Source organism: Lampetra fluviatilis, chromosome 22 (assembly GCF_964198595.1).
Source record: "Lampetra fluviatilis chromosome 22, kcLamFluv1.1, whole genome shotgun sequence".
NCBI lineage: Eukaryota > Metazoa > Chordata > Hyperoartia > Petromyzontiformes > Petromyzontidae > Lampetra > Lampetra fluviatilis.
Window position 1 is genome coordinate 1,993,967 of NC_136296.1, and position 25,755 is coordinate 2,019,721.

The 25,755-nt window shown below is 46.1% G+C and overlaps 1 protein-coding gene across 1 annotated transcript in view; it reads left to right on the forward strand.

Annotated features, from left to right (window-relative positions):
- LOC144938449 (collagen alpha-1(XII) chain-like) overlaps nucleotides 1–21,321 on the forward strand; it is a 285,089-nt gene extending 263,768 nt beyond the window's left edge. The window contains exons 64-65 of the mRNA XM_078866258.1: nucleotides 2,484–2,642; nucleotides 13,221–21,321. Of these exons, the coding sequence (XP_078722384.1) occupies nucleotides 2,484–2,642; nucleotides 13,221–13,243 (182 nt within the window). The 3' untranslated portion in view covers nucleotides 13,244–21,321. The remainder of the gene's footprint in view (nucleotides 1–2,483; nucleotides 2,643–13,220) is intronic.
- Nucleotides 21,322–25,755: the final 4,434 nt, after the last annotated feature.

Sequence of the window (25,755 nt, forward strand, 5' to 3'; positions counted from 1 at the left end):
GATTAGTGTGGCTAAAATGCTTTGCGTGGACAATAAAATCGAGTTTTTGGGTCCTTTCCAAGTGCCGGGCCTCATGTGGGCGTGGGCCGTCTGACATGAAGCCTTCGGGGTTCCCCTTGACGTAGACTTTGGCAGTGACTCGAGGGAACCAAGTTCGTGGCCATGACACCTTCAGTTTATTGTGAACTCCAAATTCGGTAAAGTGGCGACCGTCAGTGCAGGAGCCGACTTCTTCTCTCGCGTTCCCTCGGTGAGGGGGATCTGCTCGGTTCACTTACGAGCAACACCGCTGTGCATTGCCCTCGGAGCGTGGAGCGACGTATCATGGCAAGGCTTGCAAGTGAAAAGCGAAAAGACAGCTCGCGCTCAGCTCGCTTTGTCACGTGGATTTTAACACCTGCCAGTGCCATTTGCAATCCTGTGCACGCGATTTACAGGCACGAGGAGGAATGGTACTCGTCAGCTTTCTCTTTGCAAAAAAAACCTCCTTGCAAGCTGCGCCGCTCACTCTGAAGAGAGTGGCTCCCATTTCCCCCCGGTGTCAGCCCACAAGAGTTTGCATGCGTAGATATGCATCGGTTGTAGCGTGGGGTTCTTTGAACCGCTGATACCATGCACCCAGCGGATACGCACGGAGACCCCCATCTTAGCTTCCCGTGGTGTGGAGCCTTGAGTTAAGGCGCTCTACAACATAGTTTAATACGTGGTAACAATAATAGAGTTATTTAGATGGCAGGGGTAGTGCAAGGACCGAGGAATGTGTGACCACAACAGAGGGCACGTGGGGGTCACGAGAGGGCAGGGGAGGGACGGGAAGGAGTGGAGGAGCGAGAGAAGAGGAAGGGAAAGGAGGAGGGCTGCTTCATGTTCAGGGGAAGTTTGTCCCAGTGGAGGGGTGCAAGGACAAGGATCGAAAACGAGATTGGTCACCGGGAGATGATAACGTGCTGCCCATGCAGCCAAGGGCAGTCAGGGTGCCCTGTCTCACCATCTCAATACACAATCTATGTTCCTGCAAATATGGATTCATGCAATTGATTAGGTCAGTGAACCGAACTTGAATTGGCGGATCCTTGTGCCGATGAGAAATATTTGAAGTGACTCTAAGCAGGGTCTGTTTTAAGGAAATGTTCACACTGAACAATTGGCTCTGTCATGTGTTCACGTGAGTTCACGGCAGCATCGCGACACGATACAGAGCAGCGGTTAGTGTACAGAGCCGATCTAATTTCATGACTGACCACGTGGGGGTATAACACGAAGAAACGTTCGCTTAACACTGACCGGTTGTCACTTCCTGTTAATATCGACATCGACTCAAAGATTAACAAAAGCAAATACAATTGGCTGCAGAGGACGATGGGAGGAGTGAGGGCAAGGGGGGACGGTGTGAGCGTACGATGGGGATGGAGAGTCCATTCAGGTGGGAGTGCTTGAGTACGTGGGGGTGAGGTTTGGGGAAGAGCGTCAAAGGGACACGGCAGGTGTGTGGGTGGACCTGAGAGAGAGAGGGGGGGTTGTGGAAAATGGACCTCAACAAAAAAAGCAAGATAGGGAACACAAGCCAAGGATGTGGTCCCACAAAGGCAACGTTGCCCTCCCCTTACAAATAAACGCAAATTAACGACCGTGGTTGATTCACTGAAGCGAACGTCAAGTCTACGTTCGATATTCCTTCACCACCGTCATTCTGTGTGATCATACGCTGGCGATGACGATGATGGCCGCACATCATCACAATTATCGCCACCATCATCATCACGTTCTTCTGCAAGCGTCCAGCCCTGAGCGGCTTGCACGGGAATGCTCTTCAGTGGCGTAACAGCTCCAGCCATTCTTTTCAATGGTGTCACGGTAGAAACCCCGTGCTACGCTGCGCACGTGGCACGAATTATTCTGGGAGCAATTTGTAAACGCATCGTGGCACCCACTTGCACAAACGACGCCGGCGTGCGCAAATTGCCCCTCAACGAATTTGTTTAAACATTTTAAACAAATTCGCAAGTGGCTGTTGGTCAGCTCTATGCACTTGCGCAGCCCCATTTGACGATGCAATGCTGGATGAGGGCCTCGCCATGCCGTGCAGGTATTGGGGGTTATTTAACCATACTTCACCATGACGGTCAGTGTGGGTTGATGAACGTGGAGAACAGAGACCTGGGGGCGGCACAACTATAAATTTTGCAGCACTGGCCTCTGCTGCCAAACTCATAGCCCCCTGCAGATGTAACATCTCACAGATCAAACCGGCGCCGCTCAGTTTCTTTTGGCGAGCCCGAGCCAGTGGAGAAAACTCCACATTGCTATGGCAGGACCCAGTTTTACCATAAAACAAACCGCCGTGGACCTGTTCCGAGGTGGTGTTTATTGGCCCGTCCCCAGTTACAGAGGTTTCCGGCCTTGTTAGTAGCTGAACTCGTTCCCTCCAAGCCGTGCGGTCCTTGTCGATGGTCGTGTGAAATGCCTTCCCGCGTGTCGCCCAGGCCCCCCCGGGGACTCGCGCACGGGCAGCCCCGGCTCCCGAGGCCTTCACGGGGCAACGGGCCCTGCCGGTTCCCCCGGCAGCCCGGGCCCTGCCGGTGCCCCAGGGCCGCAGGGATACTGCGACTCGTCCCAGTGCAACCTGGTCTACAACATTGACGGTGGGTGAATACGCACGCACCCGCGCACCCTCTCACCCTCTCACCCACGCACACACGCACCCACGCGGCACAGCCCACACACTTGCACTGGGCAGACCGTGTGTGATGCATCCCACCTACTGCCTTGAGCACGGAGAGGGTGGTGGGGTGGGTGGGTGGGGTTGATGTGTGGGGTGAGTGTGCGGAGAGGGTGTGTGGGGTGAGTGAGTGTGCGGAGAGGGTGTGTGGGGTGAGTGTGTGGGGGTGAGTGTGTGGCGTGGGTGTGTGGGGTGAGTGAGTGTGCGGAGAGGGTGTGTGGGGTGAGTGTGTGGGGGTGAGTGTGTGGCGTGGGTGTGTGGGGTGGGTGTGTGGGGTGGGTGTGTAGGGTGAGTGAGTGTGCGGAGAGGGTGTGTGGAGAGGGTCTGTGGGTGTAACGTGTCATTTTGTATAGACGTTCACATATACAATCTTGTAACATATCTGCCTATACCTTAGTCCCGAGCGTTTCGGCAGTGCTGTATGTGGGTTTGCTCCAGGTACCCTGCTTCCTCCCACATTGAAGCCAAACAATCGTGAACGGAATTGTCCAAACTTCTCTCCTGGAAAGAAAAATAATCTTGAAACTCAATGAGGCTTTGCTGGGTAAATAATTAGAAAAAAATTAATATATAACAATTACTTACATCTTAGTGAATGAATATCCATAAAGGAATGTTTATAATTGATACATGAGGTGGCTTGGTGGCTCAGAGGTCAGAACACTGAGCTGAAATCGCTGAGATTCTGGGTTCAAATCAAGCCTGTGATTAAACTGGGTTCTCAAGTACAGCAAGTTGATGGTCTCAGTCTGCTCACCAATGACTGCATAACAAAAAAACATATTTGTTACTATTGGTTTTGTGTTAAACGTGGATAAATTGCTTCTCTAAACATAAAAAAACATTTCGATTTGCTATTATGCGCCAAATGATACTCTAGGTGACTGAGTTGGTGGGAAAATGCTGCTTCTGCTGCATGTACCAGGGGTCAGCTCAAGGCATATCAGAGGTAGCTCCGTGATATCTGCTTCTGTGGGCCGTTGTCGAACGCAAAGGGTTGCACTGCTCTGCGAGAGTTCGGAATGGATTCTTCATCTCGTGACGTGATGCAACGCGCATACTTGGGGTGGGAGGCGAAATAGAGCTTACGGAATAAAGGGCTTTGCAAGTGATGCATCTGGTAGAGACACATTTAAGACTGTGTTTACACTTAAACCTATAAGTGGCTCCCAGTAAAAGGTAGGAAATGTCAACGGCTTAATAGTTGCGGCTTGGAAAGTTTTCTCTATTCAAACGATATCTTTCACACAGCTGATGCACGATGGCCCAAAGGCCCTCTCTTCGCGCTGACGCGTGCAGTGGCCCTAAGCACATTGCACTAATAAATAGCGCTGACAGGTGACCTCATCCCTCGCCGCCCCCTATCACCTGAGCCACCCCCCACTGCCCCCCTCCTGAGTCGGCACTCCCTTCACTCACTTTGCCCAGGCAGCAAATGCGTTTAATTAGCAATCGGGCAGCGACCCCATCCTAATAACAATAGAGTGCGGAAATTACCGGGATCAAATTCCAATACTAATGGCAGGAAATGTTTAAAAATGACCGTTTACATTACAGATCTTTAGCAGATATGTCAACCACCAAAAATGCTTCAGCGGCGAGAGTTGATGCACGTCTTTTAAAAGCACGTGATGCTTTTGGCCGCATTGGTCTTTCTCTCGCTCATCCTGAAGCATTGGCTCGATCCAAATTAATGCATCAATGAAGAGCGATATATATATATATAATTATATATATATATAATGCTCCGGATGGAAAATGTAGGTGTACTCGCAGTACTAATTGCCGGTAGCATTGCACGAGCAAAGATTTCTGTTAAAACTCTGAGAAAAATGAACGGAGACTCAAAGCGAGCGGAGAGGTGGTGGGGGGGGGAGAGGTCCTGGCAGACGCCCCACATGGCTGTCTGCCCGGGATCCGCATGCGACTTTGGCCAACGTTCTCTTGGCTTCCCTCCAGCAGCTCCGTAGGGGCCTCTGCAAGCCCCCCTCACCCCTCCCCATCTATCAACGTCTGTTCCTCAAACGCCCCGTTTCTCTCACCGTTGGACTCTCTGACTCGGCACAATCGAATTCTTATAAAGTAGTTAGTGACTGAAGAAATAATAAGAATAACAAAAAAAATAACGGCACTCACCGACCCTGCTGTTGTGTCAAAGCAAAATAAATCGAGCGGAAATGAGGCAGGAATGCGACATGAGACCAGCCGACGAGACAAAATGAACCACGGAGTGGAGAGCGAGAGAATGGGAGAGAAGCGGAGGAAGACAACCAAATAGATGGCAGCAGCCACGGCGAGATGCATTCACAGAAGTTTGGAGGCCACAATCGGACAGGAGAAATGAATTAAAGGAACCGGAGAGAATAAGTGAGGCCAGGAAAGCCTCACTGAGTCTCGTGACTCTTTTTTTTCAGGAGGCTCCTTCAAAGTCTTCACAGTAGAGGGCGGTGATTGCTTTGTACGATCCGTCACCACTGCTTCCCCCCGCCCCCCTTAGCCACACTTTCGGTGAGACGCAGCGGCTCGTGAGCTCCCCCTGCGGTTCTAAGGAGGAAATTGATCCAAACTCGTCTGATGACTTGGCACCGTGGAAATGGGTGCACAAGCGCAAATCACAAAAATTCAACGCGCTTGAAATAAACATCCAAAAAGGAAATGGAACATCAAATCGGTAATGTTTCGAGCCTGAAATGTCACCAATGTTACGTATGTTTTTTTTCTTCCTTTTAGGGCAGTGGTATTGACAAGCTTGTTGATTCTATATGAACCAAAAAAACTGCTGCAGGAAACAAGATTCTGTAAAGATTAACTTTCTTGGTAGCTGCACATTGCAGTGTTCCCTTCTTTCTCACTGTGTAGTTTAGGCGTACATTATTACTCATTTTCTTTCAGAAGGAACCTTTTAAAATTCGCTTTTAACAGGTGTTTTTTTTCTCAAACGCAAAACCCGTCAAAAACGCAGCTCTCTCAAAAGTCTTTCCACTCGGGGAGTTGCGGTGCTCCGCGTGACATCGCTATTTCTAGATGTGTGGTAGGAGGTTTGAACTTGACCTTTTTTTTATTGCCCGAGAGACCCGATATGTCACAGCCGTTTACGACCATGTGCTCTGTGAGATGAAACTGGTTTTTACATCATCGTTTTATTGTTTCCGTCGTGGTGGATAATGGCTTCTCGGAGTGCAGTCAGGCTCGCACTTACGTCCACACGGTCTCACATCGATCATCGAGTGGAAACTCATTCAAAGAACGAAGAGTCATAGCTGTGATACCGAACTCAACTGGGAGAGAGCGAGCACATCAACGAAGGTCCAGAGAACAATAATGACGATCATTAAGATGGTAGTAAGATTGTATGCGTTACGTTAATATTAAATTGTAAATATGTACTCAATTGATTTTAAGCGTTGAATCAATGTTAAAAGATGTTAATTACGTGTAAATGTAATTCACACGTAGTTATCGTTTAACCTATATGCTGGTAGGGGAATGCGACTCGCAATGGACAGGGTCTGGTAGAGGCGACACAATGCGCAGGATGGAAACCAGAGCTTGACTGAACTGAAGGGACTGCACGTGCATCATTGGCAATGAGACCAGCAAGCAGCATGGCTAATCATCTTGTACACTGTGGACACAATACATTATTCCATATTACACACGTGGATTTAATTTCTATAATAATAAAAAAAAACAATAACTACTCTATGCATTTGCACAGTCAACTTGGAATTATCACGTGGTGGAGTTATAGTCATGGCGCATGATCTGGCGTGGCACAGTCTCGATGACAGCTATTTGACGTCGCACTCTTTTTCTTCAATTAACCTCACTCACGAAATTAGCGACGGAAATATCTCCGCGTTGTTGAATTGAGTCAACGATGACTGAGCGGACGAAAGTCCTCAAGCGTGCCAGTGGCTCCGAGTGTGACGGGACGAGATTCACAAGTCCGCACGAAGACAAGACGAAAATCATTCGCCGACTTGATAGACTGCATTCATAATAATAATAATCTTTATTTATTGAGCATCTTTCATAGCACAAGGTTCAAGACACGCTTCATACAAGTTAAGATAAAATAATAATAACCTCTTTTTTGTAAAGCGCCTGTCATATTGAAGCATCTCAAAGTGCTGCAAAATTAAAATACACTCACAAATATCGATAAAATCTGAGCGAAATAGAAAGCTGCTGACAATAACAACACATCAACGATGACTCTCGAAATTCCAATAATACAAAGAACTGTGAAAAATGCGGGAGTAATAATAGCAGAGTAATCCAATCAGACAACAGAATTGGTTTTAAAATCTTAAGTTACAGGGAAAGCCGGCAAGTAAAAATAGGGGAGTTTTAAGACGCAATTTAAAAAGTGACACAGACTCAGAATCCCGAATGGACCACGTCAGGGGGTTCCACAATCGCGGGGGGCCTGGCTGCTGCAGGCTTCTTCTCCCATGGAACGTCAACAACACCGCAGTCTTGTCTTTGGAATGATGGAGTAGACCGGAATCGGCTGAACCTAAGTTTTACAAAGACAAAATGTTGTACATACACTTATAAAGTAATACATATAATGAATAAAACGGTAAAATAACCATTACATGCCAGAACAAAATAGAAGGCTAAATTGAAGAAAGAAAAAAGGCCTCAAAAGCCTTGAATCTATGATGGGGCAGAGAGTTCCACGTTTTGAGAACCCGGACACAAAGAGGGACGTCTCCATTCCCCTCTGAGCCGAGCTGTCGGAATGCAGAGCAGGGGCCAGTAACAGCTGACCTCACTGCACTTGGGACGGCCGAAAATTGGTAATTAGCTGAATATGTTCATAATAAAATTTACTGTGTTCCCTTGTTGACTCACATGATGGTATTGGGTGGGGAAGAATTCCTCACCTCTCACCACCAACTTTTAATAACAAAGAATGTCTTGAGAATGACTAAATGAAATACACAAATTAAGACTTTATTAAAACTCCACAGTTGTTGGCTAGATTGCCACTAAAACAATTATTTATTTTGATGACACGATTATAAAATCTCTCAATGCAAGCAAAACAAACACATCGAGGATACACTTCGCAAGTATAAACAAAAGTACGCAAACTGTACGTGATATCGTGCACACACACTACCCTTGTCTCTTGAGTTCTCGCCTGGCTAAACAAAGTAAACCCGGAGCATTGAAAACATCTACCCCACTCCATTATTCTTGCAGCCCAGACCACCGTGGTTCAGTCAGATTCCAGCGCACACCACCGCACGCATTTGTGGCTTCGTTCCCGTGTCCCCACAATTTCAATGAAAATAATCTCCCAAACCCTAGGCAGGGCCGTCCATAGGGGGGGGGGGGGGGCGCGGGGTTGCGGGGCCCAGGGAAATCACACTATGTGGGCCCCCCCCCCAACGCCTTCAAACTAAACCGGACGTATTACATCTGACACCGTGGCGTCGAAGCACGGGGCCTGGGGCTGTCATCCCGATTCGCCGTGTGCCCTCGGGATGGCTCTGCCCACATGACTCCCGTCCACTTGGCCGTAAATGTCTCATCCCGTATGTGTGAGTGTTTTCTTCGTTTTACCAGGATGTGCACGTCCCCGCCTTGTTGTGGTTGGTCCCCAAGGGTGAGCGAACGTTTATTGGTCTGAACAGGGCACCCCCTCGCTCGCTCGCCGAGCCATCAAAATGTGCGGTCATTCATGCAGCAGGCGTACAGCTGTGAGCAGTTTGTGCACAGTGCTCGAACAAATATAAAGTTAGCGCAATAATGTGAGAGTAATTAATGAAATTGGACACTGGTCAATTGGCTGCTAACATTTCTAATTAAGTTATATGAAAACGAAAAATCTATTAAAACTGGGGGGCCATTTCCTAACAAATTTCACCTGCTAGTGACATGTGGTCGTGGTTAATACCCCTTTGGTAACGTCTGCCACACGGCATGATGTTTACCCAGCGTCTACTCTTGAAACATGTGACGTAAAGTGTTTTGCTGCTGACAAAGGTAAAGGAAGTCATAATTTTCAACGAAAGGGAAAAGCACAAACCTAACTTCTCTGGCACCAGAGCTTGGGCTACACATTTCATTCGACCTGAACGTGACCATTGTGCTGGGATTCTTGCCTCCAACAATATATTATAATCGTTTGATAAATCGTAGGCACGTTTAAAGAAGCCAGTAGTCATCATTGTGCTGGGCTGTAAATATCACAAACAGGAATCGGTGGAAGGTGAACGGCTCGTGGTGGTGTGAACCGACGAGTCTAGTAATGCACATCTGGAAGAAGGCCTCCCGCAGGCTGTGGCACTCTGCTGCTGCCGCATACCAGTTGAGGGTAACTGATCGGATCGTCGGTCACGTACTATTAAACTATAAACAACTATTTTTATTTGACCAGGTAAGGCTCACTTAGCTATGTAGCTCTTTTTCAGAAGCAATCTGGCCACAAATGATAGCTCAACAAAAGAGCTCATCACGTGGAAATGTATAGCATCCAAATACTCTAAACACATGTTGATTCTAAATGTGGAGGGCCAAAACCGGAGAACCTGAAGAAAAATCCACACGACCACGGGGAGACATGCAAACTCTAAATATACAGGCGGCAGGGTTGGGATCGATCCCATGACCTCCTGTATACCAGTCGAGGTAGTTAACATCTCGCCACCGTGGCGCCCTTGTGCTGCGTTTAACAGTGGGGCTGCGCTTCGGAGTGTTTGGCTCACAAAGTTTTGTGAATGTTGAAGTTATCGGTACTAAAGACCTCAGGTTGGGCGTGGATAAAGGATAAAGCGAGGTCTTTTGGAAGCGAATGCGTGGCTTGTAAATGCCTCCATGCTTCAGGTGGACAAAACTTTAGCTCTTGCAAAAGTTCCATTGTAACCAGATATATTCCCTCTCTCTCGCAAACGGATTCCAGTTGTGAATCGTGTCGTCACAGGATGAATACATTGCCATCCAGAACTCTCGCAGTGAGCAGTGTTGCTACCTTGTGTCTTCGAAGGGCCTTTAGAAGATGACATCACAGTTTCTTAATGCGCACAAGTAGACCTCAAGCCATACTGGGGACGCACCATTGATATACCCTGCAAACACATATTTGTCACGTGTCAATAAAACCGGAATCCGTAATAAAACCAGAATGTTTAGTCCTGAGAGCAGTAATATTCTGTATAAGTGAAAAAAAACTATATCATAATGTTATGGGTTATTTTGTACAATCAATGGTGACCAGTTTGATATCACCGACTCACTACACGACACTGGGTTCTCCCCACTACAATTATGAGTGATGCACAGATTCGAACCCAGAATCTCGGCCGTGCCGTATCAGTCCTCTGACATGGTATAAGCCTCCTCAGCCAACATTTGAAGTGAACAGAGGGTGACCTTGATATAATTTCCTGTTTAAAGGATGAAAAATTTAATGTAATTAGTCACGGAAGACTCACTGGGTCTCAAATTAACAGCAATACGCATGCTTCACATATCTGTCCCTGAACATAAAAAAATAATTACAGTGGTACCCCGGAGATCGAACTTAATTCGTTCCAGAAGGCCATTCGAACACCGAATTGTTCGAACACCGAATTAATTTTCCCCATAATAATTAATGTAAATGACATTAATTGGTTCCAGACACAAGAAATCTCTCATTATAAAGCATTTTTACACGACGTTTACAGTAATTACATGCATAAAATCATCATACAAAAAAACAAGAAACAATAAGTAAATGGAATAAATAAAATAAATGAACATTTAACTTAACTTTACCTGTAGTAAGGAGAGTTGATGACTTGAGTGGAAGGTGGTGAGGAGGAGGAGGTGGTAAAACCTTTGTCTGGGCAAGCGTCATGCACGCTGGCCATACGCGTCTCAGCCGTATAGGTTCTTTCAAGTCGCGATTGCCTGTTCGACCTCCGCATTTCTTTCGGTTTCCGGGGGAAAAAAATGTTCGGAAATATCGTTCGAACACCGATTTGTTCTAGTTCTGGTGCGTTCGATCTCCGATGTTCTATTGTCATTTGTTTACATATCCCGTCAGCCACATGACCTGGGAATGCATCATTTAACCAGTTTTGGTTCAACACAAGAATACCATGGATCGTCTTTAACATTCAGTGTCTCATCAGCAAAGTTGGACTTACCTGAACCAATGATGGTGTCCTGTCAAATGTGTATAGGCAAGGAACCTGTCGTGGATATAGCCGTAGTCTCAAGATCATTTTAGCAGGGTTGTGCCAGTTCCATTTTGATTATTATTATTTTGTGGTTTGAAGGAAACCAGAGTACCCAGAGAAACCCCACCCATTGGCATTGATAGCACTGAAAGGTGGACACAGGTGGGTGTGTATGTATGTATGTTCAACATCTTTCGCACCATACGTAGCCAACCGTGCTAATCGGAGGTGCGGGGGAAGGACAACAAACTAAACACAAAAAGCATTTCTCAAGAAATTATTTTCAGTCTCAATTGAAATGTGCATAGCTCCAGTGGCTTCCTTATATCGGAAGGAAGAGCATTCCAGACGACCGCAGAAGTGCATCTGAAGGCGCGTGATGCAGTGCCCGTCTTTGTTCGATGGCTTACCAAAAAAAAACTTGCTGTCCTGCCATCTCATGGCCATCTGGCAACCCGTGTGTTTGATGTGATCCATAAAATTGCCTCTAAAGCACTGAATCAAGGGAGAGTACCGCCCCAGTACAAGTAATTATTACATATTTATTTCAAATGCTCTTTGGTTCTTTCGGTAAAGTCACGTGGAAAATAAAATAAAATAATAATAGAATACGACGTTTCGATTGCAACACAAGCAACCGTCATCAGGTAAGAATGAATGAGAAAAAAACCAACATGGTAAACTTAGAAACACAATGCAACACAGCACAGAGAGCCGGCCAACACAACAGCCAACACGCCACCTGGCTGACCACGCTCCTCCAAAGAATGACGACAAACAGAAAGACAGCGCCACTGTGTCGAGGAGAGAAAGGAGGGGGGCAGCGGACAATGAGAGAGTTGTGTGGAATTCCGGACCATAGTGGCTGGAGGAGAGACATCTAGTTGATTTCAAGTAGTTAACTACGTCAAGTTTACTTTGCAATCTTTTATCAAAACATTTTTTTATCTGCAATTTCATTGGTGTGGGTTGAGATTTGTTGTATATTTGATGTTACATAATGAAATGACTGTACTTATTTACATGGCAACTTGCATCATACTCATCAGTATGTGTGCTGGACAGGTGTTGAGAGTGTTGTATGTGGTCTTGTAGTGTGAGCGTAGCGGTATTGCTGGCAAGTATTCACACTCATATGGACACACGTACACACACTCGCACGATACACGTACACTTTAATGGTATTCTCTGCCTATGATCAAATCACTCAGAATATTATTATCTTATCTTAACAGAATTGACGCAGAGCATTCACCAAGGTGCTTTACAAAGAATGTACGACAGTACAACGTATGAATGTAATGGTGGAGACGAGGTGAATGCAATTGATGAGAGGAAGCAGTGGGGGCAAGAGCGAAATTGATGACAGTCGAAGACGATGAATGGATTGAACGAGCTTGACGTCATCAGAGCTCAGAAGCTAAGTTGGATTGAACCTAGATAGCGCTTCGATGGATGACCACCATGCATAACAGGTGTTATAGGCTGGGGGGCAGCAGAGGGCAGTGCGGCAATATCAGTTGTCGCGCTAATTCTATGCTTCCACACGCATGCTTACCCATCCTCAAAAACCACACTGATCAGCGTGGTGAAGTATGGTCAAAAGACCCCCACCACGCACTCACTGATCTGGCTGTGGGGTAATTGTCAGTACGCTGGGCTTGCAATCCAGAGATCGCTCTTCTCCTGTTGCAGCCACTGAAATGGCTACATTCCTTAAATACACCCAGCACCATGAATGGGTACACTTAGGCACTCAGCTGGTCACGCGTGGTGGGGTAAAGTGTGAGTACGCTACCTCTTCCAATACATCTGGCCAGTGTGGAAAAGTAGGCCAAACACCCTTTGAAAGGGGTTCTCTAGAGCTCTAGCAGCACTAGCAAACAATTGTTGCATTGCACCCAACCCGGGCAGGTGTGGGGAGACCGTGATCCGGCAGTAAATTAACATGTTCATGTCCAGGGGTTGGCGACCTGCGGCTCCAGAGCCACATGTGGACCTTTAAGGACTGCCTCGTAACGTTACTCACGTGCATTGCGCACCTCAGATTAGCACGGTTGGCCACGTACGATGCAGAAGAAGTTCAACGTACGGTACATACATTGGCAGCTCTTGGAATGTTGAGTGTCTTCGAAACAAAATTGGCTCCTCTTGTTGTACCGGTTGCCGACCCCCTGTTCATGTCCAACACAAGTAGCGTCACATGGCTGCGACGTGATCCAAGTGTCCGAGCTCGAGGGGCGAGCACCCCTGTCTGTGTTGTGCATTGCGCCGTGTGAGGAGTGGAAGGGAGTGACACTGTCTGGCCCCCCCTCTAGGTTACTCTGGCCCCGAGCAGTAGCTGCGCCGCTTGCGACCTCTGGACGCTGCCGCTGCTCGCAACGTAGCGCCGCTGGGAATCGCAAACCTCAAGCCTCTGCTGGGTCGACGTGCTTTGCTTCGCACCCTGCCACTCAACTTCTTCTCCTCCCTTCTGCCACTGCAGTGGTTTTTTTGGTGTTTCTTTTACATTTTTGTGGTCATACGGTTTTTTTTTTAAGCTTTAGTAGATTGCCTTATTGAACATTGCTGTTGACGGTTCGTTACGCTCTGTGTCCTGAGAGTTAAAGGTTACATTGAAGTGCAAGTCTAGAGAAATGTGTGTAATCATAAAATTGTGCTTTTACTGTCTAGGCACTCGTGCTTGCAGAACTTCCACCACCACCACTGAACTTTGTCATGTACATGCACCTGCACTGCTGCAAAAAAATGTGTTTGCCCAGCTAGCAACATGGGGCTCTGCTTCCTGGTGCTTTTGCTGGCCTGTAATACTGGGTCTTCAACGTGTACAGACATACAACGGCACACCCGCTGCACATTTCCCACGCCTTCTGTAGAGAAGGGATTTTTTATTATTATTATTGTTCATGCACATGATTTTTGCTGGAGGATTGTTTTTGCCGGGGTCCTTTTTCGCGCTTGGTTATAGGATGCTGAAAGTCTTGTGTGGTTTTTTTTTTTGCGCTCGGATTCTCCGCAAGCTCATGCAGGGTGGTGTGCATGGTGCCCACGTTCCCGTGACCGACCCAGGCCTTCGCTCTTGTCCCCCTTTTTCCTAAACAGGAACGCGTCCCAACCATTACCGCTGGCTCCCCCACGAAGTAAAAGTTTCATTGATAGAGAACATGGCAATCATTGTTGAAGTGATTCCCTAAAATGGGTTTACAGGATTTGAATTTCATACTGGGAACATTTGAAACTGGAGGGTGCAGTTTTAGTTTGCAGCCCCATACTTCAGGGCATGAAATTCCGTGCCGAGTTATCCTTACACCTCACATGCCCTGTGCGTGGGTCCCACCATGTGTGTATTTTCTTGATGGCAAACGTAGTAAGAATCAAATTAATATATTGCCAAGTATCGTGCACCTCACCCTTTGTATTGCATTAAAGACCCGTATTTGACGACACCCAGGGTTGACAGTTGCACATTTGTATTGCTCTTAAGACATCGATGTCGGCAAATGTTTCTGTACAAAAGTAGGCAATTACTCTCGTGTAGCAATGCGACGGATGACACAAGCCGTCCACTCCACAGTGTCCCAAACTATGTCACAGTTTAGCTTTCTGATGTGTCTTTGGGTTGTACCGCGTTATTGTTCAGCATGATGTCCGACGTTTCGCTCCACTTGCCAGGAACTTAATTAAAGCTCTCCGTACATGGAGCAAAACTGAGTTGAGTTTGTGAAACCTATGGCGCATGTATCGAAATGTCAGAAATCAAGCTAAGCATGCGGTACAACCCAAAAACACATCGGAAGAGCTTTGCAGCACCACTGTGAATATGCACGCAGTTGAATACTATCGTTTCGACTGCTTATCAGTTCATATTCAGAACTTGCTACCAAATTTGATGCGGGAACTCATTTCTATAATAGCATTGGCTTGCAGCTGTCAGCCATTCATTTGATTTCCTTAAGCAGTAGAACCCCCATTACAGGCTCACATTCATAACAGACATGCGTACACGTTGTGAAATCATCTATGCGGCGAATACATATCCTCTGTTCCTGGGAATTGCTTGCTGATAAAAATGCTCACTTGGCGTGTCCGAGTCAGGCCAGCTGCCTCGGGTGGACAACGCTAAGACTCGGCCAATGCAGTTTGCCTCTTGTGTAGCAGTGTAGAGATTTCATCCAGTTCTCATTTTTGCTAAGTCAACAACAAATAGTTCGTTTCCACTTCATGCTGTCGGTAAGTTCCTCTGGGCACAGCAGGGTCACAGAGAGGAGAAGACTTAGGTCAAATGTACACGTGTATAGCTCGCTCGCTCCAATGCCGCTCCACAGCCGAGTTGCTTGGGACTTGACAGGGACACGGGACTGAAGGTGCATTATCGGGTACCAAATACTACGGGGACAAAAATTGCCGAGCGACAGAGACGTGGAATTGGCGTGGCCTGGAGTCACCCCGTCCGGCTCGCCCTGTCAAGGCCAACGAGATGGCTTGCGTCCTGCAGCATTGTTACCGTGCCAGGCAGAAGCAAGAGACGAGCGGGGGTTGGTCGAATTCGTTTTATAATGAAAGCGGGAGCCGTGAAAAGTGGGAATCTGTTGGCTGGAGGGAGGCCACCTCTTGCTTGTGCGAGCAGCTTCGGCGAAATGCAGCTGCACCAACATGCCCCTTGTGAATGGAGCCGAGAACTCGGGGGACACCCTTGCCTCGGGCTCCCGTGGGCCGTAGAAAAATTAATCGGCTTTTAAGATATAAAGAATGTGCTGTAAAGAATCGTTCCAATGTCGAGCCTCTTAGCAGAATGTTAGCGTTCGGTTACAACTGTAGCAGTAGTAAATGCATTTGTAAAAGCTTACGGGGATGTCGCTTTTTGTGTCGCGGGCTCAAACTGGTAATCCAGGCAACGTGCAGGCGATGGGTCGGCGTGGACCAAAGAGGACATTGGTCCAGTCCTGGCCCAACGCAGTACATTGACTGAATTATACCACACTGGGCCCTTCCTGGCAGAACTCTGTCCACGCTCGCTTCCTCGAGTAGTCGTGTCGGACCGCGTCGCCGTCTGTAAGTTTATTGTGTTGTTAGGGAGTGTCGGCTGGTTTGAAAGAGCCGCGCCTATAATTTCCTTTCTTACTTTTACTAATACATGTTGGTGGATTATCATAGTGAGGTGCTTTTGTGGGTGCGGGTCTCTTGACAAAAACAGTTTTCACCGCAACTCCCCCGGCACAGTCCTCATTTCCGAGTCGAATCATGAACGACGTTTACGTTCGACCACGCTGCAGAGCGTCATCCTCCGCAGAGGTTACTCTTACATGGAATAGCCCGAGAGAAGATGCTGAGCTCCAACACCCTGCATTGCCTGCACGTGGTTGTGATGTTGGGCTCAAATTTGAGGCGGCCCGCAAATCCCACTTGGGACTTTCCCGTCTCAGGTAACGAATCCAGGATGTGTCTTCGTGTACAGCCATGATGTCAATCCACAGTTGGGTGAAGGCCTTCCCCACGCCATTTGTGGGGGTTAATTGATTATACTTCTTCACCATGCTGGTCAATGTGGGTTGGTGAAGATGGGGAGCATTTAAGTACAACACCGCAACAATTTAATGTATTGCACACGGCTTAGAACCTACTGTGCATGGTGCTCATTCGACTATTACGTTACAGGCTTAAGCCTGCTTAGCACATTCCGCCTGATTTGGTCATAATCTCACATGCTCTTTTAATTGAACACAATTTGGGCTGGGTAAGAAGCCACCTCATCACCTTGCTCGTGTTACCTGCAACTGGAAGGAACGGGCTGGAGTCACCTCAAATTGGAGCCACGTGGGCCACATTTCGGAATATCGAAGGCAGATATTTCTCAAACACCGCGTTGTACACTGGGCATTCAGATGCAACGAGGACAACGTCGGTTCCAACCGTCTCGTCGCTTGAGCCGATTTGGGCGCGTCAAGAGCCAGTGCGTTATTGACACGCAGAGATGAAGTCAGCTGCGATGTTGGCGAATGCTCCGCACCGCATGAGGCTGTGTTGGTTGGCTGTGCGCGTGGGGGATGAGCTGAGTGCGCCACAGCCGTGCACAGGCGACTCGTGTTGGCGTTTTTTCGAGGATGAATTTGCAGTGACAAAAGGTGCAGATTTAGGAGGTCTGTTTTCTCGCGTGGTTCGCGTGCAGTAGACAACATTATTCAACACGCGGCGACTGCTTTTAAACCACGTGGACGTGAGAGCGCCAGTGACGTCACGCACACACATTCGGAGGCTCGCGGTGTCGCGCACCGCGTTAACTGGGTTTCCGATTCACCGTTTACCCAAAAAGTGTCTTTAATTATATTGACGTTTTGGGAGGTGGGGGGGAGTCGTTAGGACATACACACACGTTCTTCCTAAAACCCATCATCCTTGCATAAAGATACATTTGAAATGCAAATGTCCTTTGTGTTTTGTTGAATGCATGTTGGGCGCGTTGGATCCGTTTTAAGTCGACAAGGTAACACGTGATGGATCACATTTGCTGGCGGTTTAAACTAAGTGGCAACTAAAAACTAAAATAATACCAAAGTACACGGGGCGGTGGTTGCAGAGAAACAATTGTGTTTTGGAAAAATCTGTTCATTTGACTCGTGATTTTATCATTTTGATTTCAGTAAGCCGAATTATCGACTTAGGATGGAAACCCAGGAAATTGGATACACCTAAAGTCGCTACCTGTGTGTGACCACTGCGCTCTCATCGTATTCGTATTGGTCCATAGTAAATGCATTAAACTTTGTAACACAATTTTTGTTCCGTGAGTACGAAGTGTTATTTTTTTATTGTTTATGCCTAAAAAGTATAGAAAATGGCTTATTCCCCAGAAACTTTTCTTTTGTGACCAGGACTTTATGTGAACGAAAGACACAAATGCACACGTTTTCTCATTGAAAATAGTACATTTCAAAATATCACTGTCTTGGTCACAAAAGCAAAGTTTGTGGGGAATAATAGCCGTTTTCTGTACTTTTGAGGCATAAACAATGAGGAAATAACACACTACCCAGGAACAAAAAAAAATGTTTGTTACACAGTGAATTATCACTGGTAAGGTGGGGTCATCATTGTCGTTTGGAACTCGGGGCTCGTTAACAAAACTATGGTCCGCTTTAACGTTCCCCCGTGCATCGCTCAACCTTAGCAATGGAAGCGGCACCTCCTTGGCTTCGAAGTTAAATTAATAAAGTTAATTATTTCGCACAAACGTGTGAGGCAATGAAGTCAACTTCCTTCGTGCAAGCGTTGTTAGGCTCTGTCGTGGCACGGCGCCCGCGAGTGGTGAACCTGGGCTCCACCTTCAGTGAGTCGTGTACACGATTCTTCCATCGTCTCCACGCACCGTGTATCTCATAGCTCCATTACACGAATGCAGTCCATCGATTATCCGGCTGCTTCCAACATTATCCGGTGGTCCCGGGCCGATCTGGCCAAATCGCTCCAAAGTCTAACCCAGTCCGGCGATCGGCACCATGTAGCGTGATAAAAAAAAAAGTATCTACACTTGATTTCAGTGTCAAATATTACACACAGTATATTATACACTACACACAACTTAAACAATAAAAGTACTGCGCGTGCATGCATCACCCCCGTGGTGCAGAGTATTCGAGATTGGAGTGGTAAGTACGGTACAGTAAATACAGTAACTGTTTAAAGTAGGAAGTTTAATTTTGTCTATTTGTATGTTTACTTATGCCAATTTCATATAGTATCTTCCGAATGCATACCTAGTACATATGTTGTCACTACACGTCTCAACATCTCTCTTCTGAGTAAACCTCTCATATCTCACCTGTTCTAAATATCTCTCGTATAGATTGAACGCATCATATATCTGTTCCTGCGCTCTTGACATGTGAGTCAATCCAGCTGCCAATGCAGAAAAGTATGAACACCCCTAGTTCGGACATTGTCCACGCTGATATGAAACTGCGTCGTGCAAGCAAAGGTCATACTGTGCATATGTGCAAACATTAATTATAGGTCTGTGATGATGAAATGTGTCACACTTGATACATAAATCTTGACTTAAAGCTTCCGTGACTGCAGGAATACATATTCTATGGATCTTTCGGTAAAGCCACGTAGATAGAACGTAAAATTCGTGATCTGATCCCATCTGTGAATGATGTGATCCCTGACATGCAATACCCCGGTGTCTACAAACTAAACTGTGGCTGCGGCAGTAGTTACATTGGGGAAACCAAGCGACATGTCTCAGACCATGTTCGTGAACATAAGGCGGATCTGAAACACGGTAGGACCAATACCTCAGCCGTGGTTGATCATTGTTTTAACGCAGTGGGCTCACGAAAAAGATTTTTCCAAGACGAAGGTACTCTGCAAACCTACTGGCTATCAACAAAGATTCGTTCATGAAGCCATCCAGATATATAAACAGACAATTTCAACCGAGACGATGGGTACAAACTGAGCAATCATTGGAAGGACGTTATTAACCAGTTTAAGTCATAACTGGCTATGATGTTTCCATCCTACCTGCCGATGTTAGCTGTTATTTCCGACTCTCTGAGTTGCATTGCCAGGTTGGATGTCTTTGCATTGACAGGCTGGATGTCTCACTAGCATAGCCACCGTTGCGGTGGTTCTCTTACATTGACATGCTAATCTCTCACAATACAATGGCCACCTACACAGCCTCAGGGCGCCCTCCGATCTTACATTTACATGAAAATACCTTCTCTAGCCCCTTCCACTTACCCTTGGGCGACACACAATCAACGGGCTGAATGTCTCACTGGCACATCCACCGTTGCGGTGGTTCTCTTACATTGGCATGCTAGTCTCTCACAATACAATGGCCACCTCCACAACCTCAGGGTGCCCTCCGATCTTACATTTACATGCAAATACCATCTCTAGCCCCGCCCACTTACACTTGGGCTACACCCAATACAATGGCCACCTCCGCAGCTTTGGTGGCGCCCGACAGGCTAATCTCTCACAATACAAAGGCCAATGCCCCAGCTATTGACATGCTAATCTCTCACAATACAAAGGCCACTGCCCCAGCCTCTGTGGTTGGACCATCTCTAGCTCCACCCACCTACCTTGATGCACCCATCTCAGGCCTATATAAGACCTTGTTTCAGCAGTTTTATCTCTCACCTGAAGACGATTGCTTGTGTTGCGATCGAAACGTCTTGATTTTTTTCTATCTACGTGGCTTTACCGAAAGACCCATAGAATATATACTTAATACATATTTGATCCGACCAGAAACTCCGTTAGGATTTCAAAAGATCTCCCCTTCGCTTTTTAACCAGCCTGTAAACTTCATAGGTTTGTGTTCAGACTCTCTAACATCAATCACATTTGGATCTAGAAATTTCTCAACATCTACATTTCAAGATTATAAAAAAGGCCTTATATTATTATTTTTAAAACCCTGCATTTTCTATGGTAAATATCCATAAGATATAAACTTCCAGGGCCTCAAGTGGAGAGATCACCCCTTTCCTCAGTGGCGACCATTTGACCAGTCATGGGCATCCCATAGGTCGATCTGTAAACATCAGTGCAGCGATACCTTGACTTTCGTACACTTGACTTTCACTGCTTCGCTCTTTCGGCCGTTTTCAAATTTCGTCCACGTGCTTTCCTCTTTCGTCCGATTTCATCCAACCTTCCACGACGTTCGTGCCACGCGCCATCTTTTTCGTTCAGTCTTTGAATAGAAGTCGTTCAGTAAGGATCTCTTATATTTGTGTTTATTCATATATTAATACTGTATTTATTTCTGTGATCATACTGTAAACAATACATAGTTAATTTTGTGATAACAGTATAATACAGTGCTTTTACATTCGTCCATTTTTGACATTCTTCCACGCTCTGGTCCCTAACCAGACGAAAGTGCAAGGTATTCCTCTACTGTGGATTTAAAGGCAGCCGGATGTAGTGATTGCCACACCACCCCGTCGTGTGCCATACCGACCTTAATAAGCCAGCAGATACATTAATTAACTATGGGTTTGCGGAAAATACACGCATCACATTTGGCACACAGCTTGTATCCGAAGAGTTTGAGTTTATTTGATTCGTTACACGGATGATCCCGTTTAGCCAGTTGCCCGGGTATTTTATTAGGGGCATCCGTGTTGTGAGCACAGCTTGATTAGGTTGAATTATTCCAATGCTATGTTCATCCATAACTAAATTAATGTGATATAATTAATATATTCAGTATTATTAAGGTTTTAAATGTGTTTTTAAAGAACCCATTGCACAAACACATTGTGCAAAAGCCATCCTTGCATGTCGTGTCTGCTCACGATGCCGTAGATCTGTCTGTGAGGGTTGCTCAATTTTTGTATGGGAGAGAGCAGAGTTAGGACCCATTTCCTCTCCCATGCAATTCCCTATATGTTATATAAGGCACCAATGCGGATTTTAAACGTGCTTTAATGGTGACAGGAAGGAAAATAAAGTCGCCCGAGACTTGGATTCTTGTCTTGGATTAATACACGGCCTACGCGAAGGGTGGGGGGGGGGTGTGTGACGTCAGCAGGCACATTGCGTGACGCTGCCGCATGCGGGTGACATCACAGATGTGACGTCACCGCTCACTTGCTGTGCAAAATATATCCATTATTACGCCCCCCCCCCCAAATACAAAAGTTTATTTTTATACTGTTTGCATTGTGTACAGTCTGGAAGCTACCCACATGCCAAATTTCAAGTTTGTTGCATGTTGGGAAGTATGCTAGACATTTCGAACAGACACACATTCACAAATTTCCCTTTTATATATATAGATGCCTTGATTCGTTATGCACTATTGAAACACTTTGTACAAGAACTCGAACCAACTGTAGCAGATAATACTTATCTCGGCCTCGCTGTGCGCTGCATTGCACCGCTAGTCGAGTAGATAACCATGTGTTCAATAAACCCTCGGAGCCAGGATGACCGTCCAACTCCGATCGTCATTTATTGATTGTAACAGGTAAAACTGGTGAGAAAACACAGATACAGCATCTGTTATAATTTGGAAACACCCACACAATGAACACCACAGCATCAGAACATTGTCTCAGATAACAATAGATCCTGGAAGAACCAGGCCCCCACATTACCCCTGAACAACTAGACAAAGGCACAAGCTGGTGCGTTGCATACAGGCACATAGTGTATTTATCCCACTGCACCCCAAATGTACAGCATTACACTTAACACTAAACTGTGGATGAGATACTTCGTCATCACTCTCAGGATCGCAACATAGGCACAAGTCTGACTCGACCTACTAAATCACAAGTAACATCCACAATAAGGAAAGTCACAGGCTTCGTTACTAACTAGGCCTCGTATTTACTACAACAACTTAACGGCACCATAAAGGCATTTACATTGCTATAACGGTCATTCCAACATTACAACAGCATTTCTAATATTATAGGAATATAAACAACTTACAGATAATGCTTCTTAAGCTCCCACAATGGACAAGTGCGGCTGTGGTCTCACTGAGATGCGATGCGTGCCGCCATCTTGACTTATCTGTGTAATGGCTGACGCCCGCGTGGTACAGTGGAAATCTAACATCGTCACTTCCTGGTCACGTGACCAACATTAGCATCAAAAAACAGGAACTTCCTGTGAACGTACGCTCCCCATCTGCCGTGAGGCAAAACAATACTTCATTGACAACTAAGTACAATAACAACCAATTCTTCAAAACTATTAGTAACAGCAACAGCACACATTTGTATAACCTCATAGTTCACCAGCTTAACACAGCGCCCCGTGCGTTGACAATCACAGAACACAGTGGAAACAAAACATACATAAACTCTATACTCTTTGGTTCTTTCGGTAAAGTCACATAGGTATAAAATAAAATAAATCACGACGTTTCGATCGCAACACAAGCGGTCGTCCTCAGGCGGAAAAAAATATAATCCAGCAGTGGAACTGCTGAACCAGCGAGAGAGCAGCTACAAGGTTATATATGTGGCGATGGGCAAGCAAGCGGGGTCTGAGCTGGAAAGGAATTCCATCCACGGACACAAGCACGTCAGTTGTGTTAATGGCGGAGATTAGGGAGAGCGGGAGTAGGGAGGGAGATTAGCATGAATGAGCTTCCGTCGCCGCATAAGAGTATCATGCCCACATATGGGCACAACAGCAGTGTTAATGAGAGATTAGCACCATGAGAGTGCAATCCAAAGGACATGTGAGAGATCTAAGAGAGAGGCATAGAGAGAGAGACAGAGAGTCGGAAATAACAGCTGACATAGGCAGGTAGGATGGAAACATCACAGTCAGTTAAGACTTTACCTGGTTAATAACGTCCTTCCAATGATTGCTCAGTTTGTACCCATCTTCTCAGTTGAAGTTGTGTCTGTGTTTATATATCTGGATGGCTTCATGAACAAATCTCTTAAGATAGCACGTAGGTTTGCAGAGTACCTCCGTATTGGAAAAATAAATTTTGTGTGAGCCCACAGCGTTAAAACAATGATCAGCAACGGCATAGGTATTGGTCCTACCATGTTTCAGATCTGCCTTGTGTTCACGAACGCGGTCCGAGACATGTCGCTTAGTTTCCCCAAAGTACAGTGTGGGAAAAAAAAGTATTTGATCCCCTGCTAATTTTGTACGTTTGCCCACTGAAAAAGAAATGATCAGTTTATAATTTTAATGGTAGGTTTATTTGAACAGTGAGAGACAGAATAACAACAACAAAATACAGAAAAACGCATATTAAAAATGTTATACATTGATTTGCATTTTAATGAGGGAAATAAGTACTTGACCCCTCTGCAAAACATGACTTAGTACTTGGTGGCAAAACCCTTGTTGGCAATCACAGAGGTCAGACGTTTCTTGTAATTGGCCACCAGGTTTGCACACATCTCAGGAGGGATTTTGTTCCACTCCTCTTTGCAGATCTTCTCCAAGTCATTAAGGTTTCGAGGCTGACGTTTGGCAACTCGAACCTTCAGCTCCCTCCACAGATTTTCTATGGGATTAAGGTCTGGAGACTGGCTAGGCCACTCCAGGACCTTAATGTGCTTCTTCTTGAGCCACTCCTTTGTTGCCTTGGCCGTGTGTTTTGGGTTATTGTCATGCTGGAATATCCATCCACGACCCATTTTCAATGCCCTGGCTGAGGGAAGGAGGGTGTCACCCAAGATTTGACAGTACATGGCCCCGTCCATCGTCCCTTTGATGCGGTGAAGTTGTCCTGTTCTCTTAGCAGAAACACACCCCCAAAGCATAATGTTTCCACCTCCATGTTTGACGGTGGGGATGGTGTTCTTGGGGTCATAGGCAGCATTCCTCCTCCTCCAAACACGACGAGTTAAGTTGATGCCAAAGAACTCCATTTTGGTCTCATCTGACCACAACACTTTCACCCAGTTGTCCTCTGAATCATTCAGATGTTCATTGGCAAACTTCAGACTGGCATGTATATGTGCTTTCTTGAGGAGGGGGACCTTGCATGCGCTGCAGGATTTCAGTCCTTCACGGCATAGTGTGTTACCAACTGTTTTCTTGGTGACTATGGTCCCAGCTGCCTAGAGATCATTGACAAGATCCTCCCATGTAGTTATGGGCTGATTCCTCACCGTTCTCATGATCATTGCAACTCCACGAGGTGAGATCTTGCATGGAGCCCCAGGTCGAGGGAGATTGACAGTTCTTTTGTGTTTCTTCCATTTGCGAATAATCGCACCAACTGTTGTCACCTTCTCACCAAGCTGTTTGGCGATGGTCTTGTAGTCCATTCCAGCCTTGTGTAGGTCTACAATCTTGTCCCTGACATCTTTGGAGAGCTCTTTGGTCTTGGCCATGGTGGAGAGTTTGGAATCTTATTGATTGCTCCTGTGAACAGGTGTATTTTATACAGGTAATAAGCTGAGATTAGGAGCACTCCCTTTAAGAGTGTGCTCCTAATCTCAGCTCGTTACCTGTTTAAAAGACACGTGGGAGCCAGAAATCTTTCTGATTGAGAGGGGGTCAAATACTTATTTCCCTCATTAAAATGCAAATCAATTTATAACATTTTTGACATGCATTTTTCTGGATTTTGTTGTTGTTATTCTGTCTCTCAATGTTCAAATAAACCTACCATTAAAATTATAGACTGATCATTTTTTTGTAAGTGGGCAAACGTAAAAAATCAGCAGGGGATCAAATACTTTTTCCCCTCACTGTAACTACTGCCGCAGCCACAGCTTAGTTTTTAGACACTGGGGTATTGCATGTCAGGGATCACATCCTTCACAGATGGGAACCAAAGAGTATGGATTCCTGCAGTCACAAAAGCTTCAAATACATAAACTCCTTAAAAACAACGGTTTTATTAACAACTTCGTTTGACTCACAGTCGAGAAGTACGTCAATGGCGCCTGAGACACGCGGTGCCTGCTTTTTGTGCGAGCCGATTCCACAGTTTAGGGACCGCGGCGTTTTTTACCTACACCCATATATATATAAATAATAAGGCGTCCATACAAAATGTTAATTGCTTTAAAGTAGCAAATTAATTGATGCCGATTTTGAAAGAGGCATGCATTTTCACCGGATCTGAGTATGTGTGCAAAATGTAGAATTGATTGGACAACGGGAAGTGGACGAAATTTCGATCACAAGATTTGACCACGACAAACAGAGAAAGCAAGTTAAATAAAACCGTTGAATAAAACTCGACGACCGCTTGCACCAAACCTTAAGCATGCTTCAATCTTGGGTGAAGAAACAACACAGGAGAAGTCCAGGGTACGCACATCCTCTCTCGAGGTCGCGTGCAGCCCTCAGAGATTCCGCAGGACCCAACGGGAGTGCAGCACTCACCGA